General features: G+C 44.4%; 2 protein-coding genes across 2 annotated transcripts; one reads left to right on the top strand and one right to left on the bottom strand.

Annotated features, from left to right (window-relative positions):
• Positions 1-2782: 2782 nt before the first annotated feature.
• Positions 2783-3448, top strand: LOC124675439 (protein N-lysine methyltransferase METTL21A-like). The gene has a single exon (XM_047211516.1). It carries the CDS (start codon positions 2783-2785, stop codon positions 3446-3448), a length of 666 nt encoding a protein of 221 aa, XP_047067472.1.
• A 1056-nt stretch (positions 3449-4504) lies between these two features.
• On the bottom strand, positions 4505-8934 carry LOC124674997 (uncharacterized vacuolar membrane protein YML018C-like). Its single transcript, XM_047211057.1, has 8 exons — positions 8727-8934; positions 7535-7933; positions 7192-7409; positions 6863-6933; positions 6680-6784; positions 5392-5509; positions 5167-5302; positions 4505-4958 (listed from the first exon to the last, which is right to left on the bottom strand). Exons 1-8 carry the CDS (start codon positions 8811-8813, stop codon positions 4896-4898), a joined length of 1197 nt encoding a protein of 398 aa, XP_047067013.1. The 5' UTR covers positions 8814-8934; the 3' UTR covers positions 4505-4895.
• Between the last annotated feature and the right edge of the window lie 1076 nt (positions 8935-10010).

The following is a 10010-nucleotide window of genomic DNA, read 5'->3' as shown; positions in this document are numbered from 1 at the left end:
GACAATGAAGTTATATCATTGACTGAATAATATGATGGACATTCCTAATATATAAGTATTGTAACCCGATTAAGGTCATATCGAGTTCAACGTTACGATGTTTATGAAATCAATGTAACCTAATCTTTAGACCGTGAGACCATATCTAATCACTATCACCGACGGCTGCTTTGACATTATCAATCGCCACACCGTAACAAGGTGGTCATAAAGGTGCTGCTCACGTATTCCAATGGGATAGGTTGAGGCGTATGATTCAAGAGCGGGATTGATTCATCCGTGTGGCGGGAAGATACTAATGGGCCCACTCGGTGAGATTACACTCAAGTTGCAACACATGACTAGGTCATGAGAATGAAATCGAACGGAACGAGTTGAATAGTCTTGTCGGTAACGAAATCGAACTAGGTATCGTGATACCGATGATCAAGTCTCAGACGAGTGCATGTATGGTAGTATCAAAGTAACAAAGGGAATGTGATACGATGTAATGGTTCAAACGATGATCACATCTTCATAGAATACACAGGGGGTCGTTATTCTTCTCTAGAACACCCTGACGATCATTGAACGGAGATTGTCTCGATCATGCCTGTATCATTCTCGAACCGTAGGAAAACACACTTAAGGGTTCAAAAGAACTTAAGATTGTTTTAGATTCATCGAAAACACCAGAAAATAAAGAAGAGAGAACCGAAAAGGGTTCCAGGAGAATCGGAAGGATGTTCTGAGTGATATGAGAGGTGTATCGGATCATTAGGACTTAAATAATATGTATTATATATGAATTAAATGAATTAATATTAAATATATATGTAATGATAAAAAGGTGCAGCCCACCTTAATGGGCCCCTCACGGAGAGACGCCCATTAAGTGGCCATCCACCCTCCCCCCCCCCAACCATGGGATTTGGGGCTGGCTAGGGTTTTATGGAAAGAGGCGCATGGGCCCAATAAGACCCAGCCGGCCAACCCCCTCCCATGCCCTCTTTTCAGTCCCATATTGCTAAGGAGTGAAACTCCACCCCTCCCCTTCCCCCTATATATAGTGGAGGGGTTTGGAGAAGGAGTACACACAATTAGGGTTGAGGGAAAAGGAGAGCCCCTTGGGCGCCTCCCTCTCCTATTCCCCCTCTCTCTAGTTCTCTGTCCACACGTGGTTCCTCGAAGAGCTGGACACAGAGGGAGTACTTCACCCTGTACGCGGGAGCGCTGCCGGAATTCAGATCCAGAAGATCTTGTTCCGCAATCTTGGTTGGATCTGAGGTCGGAAGTGTCGTTGATCACCGTATATATGCGAAACTACGAGGTGCTGCACTTGCGGTAATACTAGTCTCTACAAAGGTTGAGAATTCTCATCATGTGAGGTTCACTACCTCGTCCACTAGTTATGGTGATGAGATTGTGTTGTTTGATGACAAACTATTCGAGGATAAGAAACTAATCCAGCATATGGTTCCAGTGCAGGAAAAGGAAACATTGGATGTTGGATCAACCTTGTTTCTGTGGACTTTTCAGCATAAGCATATGTTGGATTGCTAACTCCCGGTTAGCCGGGAACTAAGTTAGAGCCGGATCAACTCGACAACCGTCAGATTTGTATCGTGATTCGTGCATACAAGAATTACACATAGATATGTAATTGCACATGCATGTGCAATTGTATATCATTTGTCCTAGTTACACGTGAATTACACATGAAACTGGATTAACCGGGAATTAAGCCAACCTAGAATTAGCCACGTCCTAAGCATATTGGGGCTGTTAGCTCTCCTAATGACTCTATCTTTGTGTGTGGGGAGTTTTTTTTTTTTGTGAAGGTGTTCTTTTCTACAAAGGACTCCCACTGAAGCACACCCCCTATATTCCGACACACCATGATTTCCTAAAACTCATGGAAATATATAAGTCTACAAGTTATCTTATACAGTACTACTGTTTCACTACTGTAATTGAGTGGCATATATGTGTTTCTCTCTGATTTTGTGCAACTAGTTGCAAAATTTATGAATTTCTCTTGGTAATTGAGTAAATAGCTCTTTTATGGTGAAACGCTTAAAATCTTAGGTGCGTTACTTATATGGTCTTATGGGGGCCATGTCCATCTCAGTTATGCAAAGGCCAAAGGCCAAAGGTAATGCTCGATGTCCTTAAGTAATAAACGCAATTTGTAAAAAAGAAAATGGTCTAGATGAGTTAACGCTGTTGCATACATGAACATGTGGTTTGAATGCGTATCTGTTCGATTAGCTTTATATTTTTGTGTCCTAGTTTCACACATCATCTGGTGGTTTGCATGATACATCATACTTCCTCCATCCAAAAATAAGTATCTTAATTTTTTAAAAATATAAATGTATCTACAACTAAAATGTATCTAGATACATATGTATAGACAAAACTAAGGCACTTATTTCTAGATGGAGGTAGTAAGTTATTTTAATTCAATGGGCAAGGAAGCAGTGATAAGTACAAATGTTCTCTGAAAGTCATGCTGCCAGTGGATACTGGATAGGCGTTGAGCCATATTATCGCTCTAACAGTGAAGTGCGATGAGGTTAGCTGGTGTATGAACACGCATGGCTGGCCAAGCCGGTCATGGATAGAAGGCAGGTAAGCTTACAAATCATCGAGACAGCCAGGCGGCGGTCCCGGCATTATTCTGAACCTTCCATCATCCGTTCGGAAGCTTGCGAATAAAGCCGGGTAATATGATGTCCAGACCCCAGCGACGCCAGCCTGATCGCCCGTCGAGGTCGATCGAGCAGATAAGCCACACGTGATGCATGCGCCGCTGCAGGTAGACGTGGCCGGCCGAGCCCTGGCCGTCGTTGAGCGCGACGGCGCGCATGACCCGGCCACCGGCCGCGCGCTCACCGGCTCCTGGCTCTGGGACTCGGCGATCGTCCTCACCAGCCACCTCGCCTCGGCCGAGCCCAGCCAGCTCCTCGGCGCCACCGTGCTGGAGCTCGGTGCAGGCACCGGCCTCCCGGGCATCGCGGCCGTCGCATGCCTCGGCGCCGCCCGGTGCGTGCTCACGGACGTGCGGCCGCTCCTGCCGGGCCTTAGAGCCAACGCCGAGGCGAACGGGCTCTCCGCCGCGCAGGCGGACGCGCGGGAGCTGCGCTGGGGGGAGGAGGATGACCTGGTACTGCTCGATCGTGAGGTCCCGTGCGTGGACGTGGTGCTCATGTCGGACGTCTTCTACGACCCAGAAGAGATGCCGGCCATGGCGGCCACGCTGCGTCGGCTATGGCGGGACGGCACGGTGTGTTGGGCGGCGAGCGAGGTGCGGTGCGGCGTGCAGGACTGCGTGGACGTGCTGCGGGAAGAAGGCTTCGACGTGGCCGAGGTCGACAGGGTCACCAGGCCGCTGCTGCGCGACCCCGCGCAGAACGCCGACTTTGCCGTGTATGGCATCGAATTACGGCGGTCTCGAGAGGGCTGACTCCGCTTCGTTACACGGGTTTATCATACAGTATCTTTTTTTTTTTACTCACCCCAACGGTAGAGATTTTTTTTTTGTTCGCAAGTGTATGCTCCACTATGCATATGTAAAATATGATAAACAAATAGTACATTTATATTTGGGCTATACAAATTAACAAAGGTGTGCTGCTCTATTATAGACCCGCCTTTTTTTTTACTTCTGTGTCAATTAATTTGGGCCGGAGGAGGTACCAAAATTTGTACACTTATCTATTCCCTCCCTTTAAATTTAAATTAACTGAAGTTCTAATTTTGTCTTAAGTCAAACATCTTTCAGTTGGACCAAGTCTACAAGAAAATATTTCAATATCTACAACTTTAGATATGTACAATCTTAAATTTTAATCTACAGTATGCTAATTTAAAAACTAATTTAGGTGCGCAGCGTTTTGGCTCCCAGGAGCATATGCTTCTCATTTTTAGAATGACTTTTGAATATATTTCAAAATAGTGAAAAAGTCTGACAAAAAACACACATACATCTTAATGTTCTATGTGCTTGTAAAGTTGTTTTTATAAAAGTTAAACATTTTTTTGTGTCTACACAAGACACAAAAAATGTCAATTTTCTGTGAAACTTGGCGTGCACATATAAATATTAACATGTACGCGTGAAATTTTTGTTCATAATTTTCTCAATATTTTAATATGTATTTTTCAATAGCAGGAGCATATGCACCCTAGATCAAAAACGAATTTCCGCAAGTTAGAATTCAATTTAAGAGTAGGTAGCATCTTTTTTTTTGCGGGTAGAGTAGGTAACATCTAGGAGTATAGTTTTTCTTGCAACGGGTAACATCTATAGTTGACAATGAAATACTATCAACTTTAATCAATCCATCATCAAGTTTGAATGTTCAGCATAGTACTACTGTCCTATTATGGCATGCGCATACTCCAACCAAGCCCATAGATATGATTTTATTTTTAGTTTCTTGGAAACTTTAGTGTGGCTCAACTGGACATATAACTTTAAGGCGTCTCTTAAAACTTTAGAGGGTCCCCATCGACTCGATTCATCATAAGTATGCAATTCATCTTGCAAAAATAACGCATTGAAGACTGATGCTGCTGAGAATAACAGCGCTATACAGTATACGTTGATAAAGCATTGTGCAGCAAGCTACTAGATAATTTACATCGCAATGGTTTGCTACAGCATAATGTGCCTTCGCTCCTACTTTTACTGTATTCTATTTCATCAGAACAAAATCCTCCATTTCTGTGTGTAGAGAGAGCCATAGGTTGAAGAAAAACAGAGCTGCAGTGCTCGTTCCCCAATCCTTCTGAACATAAGGCCATGGTTGTCTTTGACTAACCAACCCAGATTTCCGAATGTACACTTCATAGCTAATCGATCTAACCTTACAGATGTACACTCCGGTACAACCTTGTAGGTTTCATGACTATAGACCCAGAAAACGTGAAAAGCGATCGGCAAGATTGGCAATGACAAAGCCAGAGAATACCTGCAAAAGCACAAGTAGTCAGAGTCAAATAAGATAGCAAATGCAAATAAGAGTGATCTGCTATAGATAGAGGTTCACAGAACATGGGGATGTCACTAGCTGATACAACTTCGAAAATGACAGCACAAGTTTTGTTTACTGCAGCTAAGGAGTTTGAAATATAGCTTTTCACATAACCTCAAATAAGGAGGTTCAGGGCATCAGTTACCTGTAGAGAACCAATAATGTAGACTGCTGAATAATGTCGACCATGGATGACCATGTCAGCAACCATCGCTAGTGGAATTGTGAGTGACATGCCTAAGGTGGCCACCAAGGGATTAGTCCAAACAACAGATAGAGCCCTGCACAGAAGTTCTGTTGTCAAAACAACGCAGTCATGCAATATACTATTAGAAAGAAAAAAAAACACCAGTCTTCTTTTAACGCGTACCAGAAATAGTCTGATAGCACACTCCCAATAAGGCCATTTGCCAGAACAACTTCATCCACTTTAGCTGAGTGGGGCATTGTAAACTTTGGCTCAATGCCTAGTGCAGTTAATGGCCAGACTGAAAAGATAGAGTACTTAAGCATATATGCATGTTCAGACGAAAAATCAACTATAAATGCATGCGAACTATATGTGGTTGAACCAAACTACAGAAGAATCTCAGACACAAAATGTATTTTCCGACCATTTAGACCAGATTACCAACCATAAATACATGCAAAGTATATATGGTTGAACAAAACTACAGAAGAACTCGACCACAGAGGCTATTTGTGACCAATTAGACCAGAATACCCAAATAAAACATTGACATGCATACTGCACGGAACATTTTGGATTCAATGGATAAGTTAATAAATGAATACAGCCACAATAAGTGCATAAGCAATTAAAAGTGCAGTCAATGGCCACACTGAAAGATAGAAGCACTTCAACAAAAATGTATATTCATTCAAACCAAGAACCAACTATAAATACAATCAAAGCATCTGCACTTGAAGCCTTAACTCAGCGAATTACCAGAATACCAAATAAAGATTGGCATGCACTGTAGACTGTACAGAACATTTTGGATCATAAATAAATGAATACAGCCATGGTCCCTGTAATTTTACCCACGGGTACGGGTACCCGTGGGTACCGTACCCGCATGGGCAGGGTATGGGTACACTTTTATGCCCATGGGTAGTACCCATACCCTACCCGTTAAGTCATGGGTAGGGCACGGGTATAGCTTTGTACCCGCGGGTATACCCATACCCTGCCCGTTTATTGTCAATTTCTTATGTTACACGTCTACTTTTGTTGACTTGTGAGTTACTATATAAGAATGGGATTTTTTATATTTTTCTAATTGTTATGTACTCAACTACCTGTTATCGAGTTGAGATGATTCATTTTTTAAAGGAATTTATTATCGATAAATGTAAAATTGCGAGAAACTTATGTACAATTTAGCCTACCCACCGGGTACCCAATGGGTACGGGTACCCGCCGGGTATGGGTATGGGTAAAGTTTTATACACATGGGCACGGGTATGGGTAAAGTTTTATACCCATGGGCACGGGTATGGGTATGGTATTGCTCTACCCTGCCCATACCCTGCCCATACAATGCCGTATGGCTCATATGTCAACAGCAGTTTCCATTTTTACATGCTATTTCTATCAATGAATATTTGACATTTGAATTATTAAGCAACCAAATTTGCAAAAAGGAAAATCTTACCAAGCCACCAGAGAAGACAAAGAGTGAAAAGTCCGAGAAAACCGAACAGTTTTTGGACATCAACCTTTTCTGATCCTTCCCCTCCAGCAAACTTTTTGAGAAGCACTGAATGGTGTTGGAACAATTAGGCATTGAACTGAAAACGTTTGAGTAGGAACTGAACAGAGAAGTGTGACAACCTACCAGTGAAGAGACCATATGACACAGCTGACAGAAGACCAAACATATCACCTAGAAGAGTCCTCTGTGTGGCCCTGCAGTTGTAATGCTTATGAACAGTTAGCAAGGCGATGAGTTCTATATACCAAAGTTGCAACGTCATTAAAAAGATCTCATCAATTTCCCCAGGACATAGAAATGCAAAAAAAAATATAGTTCTCCTTTTAAAGAAAATAATTGATTACAGCTAACCATCTTACTACAAAGCAAGCAAGTACACGGCTTCATAAGCATATCAAATTAAGTACAAACAATAGACAGGTCACTTGGCAGTTGGCGCCAACCCAACTCACCCTGCATTGCTTACTTCAGATTCATCTGTTGCCCAAGTCTGGCCCATAGTTGTCATTGCTACACCAGCCATGCTAACAAAAACAGCAATAACTTTGGCAGCATTAATGGAATCTTGGCCAAGGAGCACACTAATGAAAAGTGTGAAGAGTCCCGAAGTTGAAGATAGTACAGTAGTACTGGCAACACTTGTTCTAGCAAGGGCTGCATTTGACAAATACTGCATCCATATAAGAGCATAAGGGAAGATGAGTAACTGTATCGATCAAGCTACTGTCTGTATGAAACCAAAAAAAAAAAGCAAACTACTCAATAGATCAAACAAGCAGACAATTTGAAAGTTACCTCTGTGACAAACCAAATGGGGCATAGATATAATCCATAAATTGCAATCTCCTTGGTGGAAAGCTGTTGCTCCTTCAAGGCATCATCACCAAATTCACCGATTCCACAAATAAGCGGTTTTGCCTCTTCTAGCACAGGGAGGTCCACATCAGTAAAATCTATCACCACGGTCTTCTGCGGTTCCATTTCCAGCATCTTCTCAAATTCACCACTCTTCAGAGGAGCGCTACCGCCAAAGGAAGATTTGGTCGCGACCTTCGATGCTCTGCTGCTTCCAGAATGCCTTCTCAGCAATTTGTATATAAAATCCTTTAGAAACGCCAAGGGAATGTAAATGACCATAAGGGAGGCCCCCAAGTAAGTGATCGCGAATGGTTGCTTGTAGTCCGCGAATATCTCCTGCGCACACAAGCTCAGTTCAGATACTGAAGCTAAAATTTGATTCATTTGACAACAGAACTTTTTTGAAAGGAACAAAAAAATGTCTTTTTTTTGCGAATGAACAAAAAATGTTTTTTAAAAGTAAAAAAGCATATGATTTCTCCTGGTGAACTAGTAGGATCCATGCAGTTGAACGTAGCTAGTTCCTTGCTCCTTGGAGACTACAGCTTTGAAACGTGGGCAGGTCATATAAAGGGAAAACATACCGATTGCCAACAGTAAAGTGAGGCTCCCCATCTAGTATACAATCATGAATTAGGTGAGCAAGAATAATATCACAACCACCTAGAAGGCTAGAATCAGCAAGACAGGTATTGGTGATGCACACTGCCGTAACTAACTGATGGGTGATGACAGATGCACAACGATAGCAACTTTTGTTTCTTTTCAAAAAATGAGTATGCAACAATACGATTCCACAGATATGCAAATTTCCAGTTTTTTTTGGCAAGACCACGAAATTGGGATGGAACAGGAAAAGAGTAATTCGGGCAAATTCTAATGATGCTGCCATAACATTGCCCTGATCACTTTTCCACTACAGACAACAAGCCTGCGCATGATACTGAACTATTCAGACGCGGAACAAATGGCACAGAAAAAGGCTGCTTTAAGCATCAGATTAATCGGCTGATAATTAAGCAAGCACCATCCGAAGCCAAGATCCAGGTCCCGAATAAACAACAATTAAACATAAGGAACAAGGCAGGGAAGAAGAAGAGGGGGGAGGAAAGGCTGAGTGTTCGTGTACCTGCGTGACCTCTGCGGAGGTGACCCATATGAGCACGACGGCGCCGATGAGGACGAGCCCGGCGCGGTACTTGAGGCTGGAACCCATACCCCGTCGGACGTTGTGCTGTCAAAGCGCGGGAGGAGCAGGAGCAGGAGGAAGGCGAGCAATTTAACCGCGCGCGGAGCGGAGGGGGGTGGCGCGGCGCGTCAGCACATGCTTGCGGTGGACTGGGTGGGTGAGCTCCGCCCCATCGCCCGCCCCGCTTCGCTCCCCCACGGAAAGAGAGAGGGCGCGGGAGGAGGGGAGGAGAACGGTTTTGGGGGCGGAGGATTCCGGTGGTGGTGGGTGGAGTTGAAGCCGGGGCGACCGGACCTACCAGCGGAAGTTTCTATTCTGGCCTTGACGACGAGGAGGAGACGAGGCGGCGCTGCTCGGGTGGGCTCGCGCCGGTTCGGTGTCCAGCGACGGCACGGCGAGTTCTTCGGTGGTTTGGCTCCACGGACTGAGAGGTGGCGCGCGCGTGGGAGGAGTATTTGGCGTGGCCGCGGCGAGGCAGGGTGGCGCGCGGTGGCGGTGTCGGTCGGGATACGGAGCGGCCGGTTGCTGTCCGGCCGGGGCCTCGATCGATCGCTACTGGACACTGCTGGGATTCTTTGGCCGGGGCGGTGCGCGCGTGCGAGGGTAGAGCACCGTGCCGGCCCGTTTGCGGGGTGGAAGCTGTGTCACGCGATGGGAATTGTGATCAGGGGAAGAGTGCGATGAGTGGCATGGTGGTGCCAGACGTCCTGGTCACGCTGATGAAAAAGGGAACGGGTTAGGCTGTTGCCATTACGTTACCACAGTACTAAATGATTGCTTATGTGTTTTAGTAACAAGGTCAAAGGTGTTGGTCAACTAGCTATCGATCGATAGCTTGGTGGACCACGCTAATGGGCGATTGTGTCTTCCACGGAGATACGCGAGACGGATGTTGAACAAATCAGCCTGCGTTTCCATGGAGCTGGAGAAGTGTTAGACTGCTCATAGTGGGAGTAACTTAGGTAGTAACATCACATATTTCAAGGTGTTTTGGTGATATGGCATAGTAATAAATGAAGAAAGAGAGGGAGGTGGTAACTAGCTATGTTACCATAAGGCTGGCCATAGTGCTAGTATCATAAATGTAGTATCATGCATATTGGTCCCACAAAAATGATGATGTGGCAGCTAATTAAGGAGGAGAGAGAGGATTAGAGTAACATAGGTGGATACTGTATCATAGCACATATCACAAGAAAATTTAATGCCAAACAAATCATTTAC

This window comes from Lolium rigidum, chromosome 7, assembly GCF_022539505.1.
Source record: "Lolium rigidum isolate FL_2022 chromosome 7, APGP_CSIRO_Lrig_0.1, whole genome shotgun sequence".
Classification (NCBI taxonomy): domain Eukaryota; kingdom Viridiplantae; phylum Streptophyta; class Magnoliopsida; order Poales; family Poaceae; genus Lolium; species Lolium rigidum.
This window is presented reverse-complemented; position numbering and strand designations above follow the sequence as displayed.

Excerpts from the sequence above, each read along its gene's own strand:
- LOC124675439 (XM_047211516.1), top strand. The coding sequence starts at position 2,783 with ATGCATGCGCCGCTGCAGGTAGACGTGGCCGGCCGAGCCCTGGCCGTC.
- LOC124674997 (XM_047211057.1), bottom strand. The coding sequence starts at position 8,813 with ATGGGTTCCAGCCTCAAGTACCGCGCCGGGCTCGTCCTCATCGGCGCC. Across the intron at positions 6,934-7,191 it reads TCTGAAGTAAGCAATGCAGG|GGCCACACAGAGGACTCTTC; the intron begins GTGAGTTGGGTT and ends TTACAACTGCAG. Across the intron at positions 5,510-6,679 it reads TTGTCTTCTCTGGTGGCTTG|TCTGGCCATTAACTGCACTA; the intron begins GTAAGATTTTCC and ends CTATCTTTTCAG.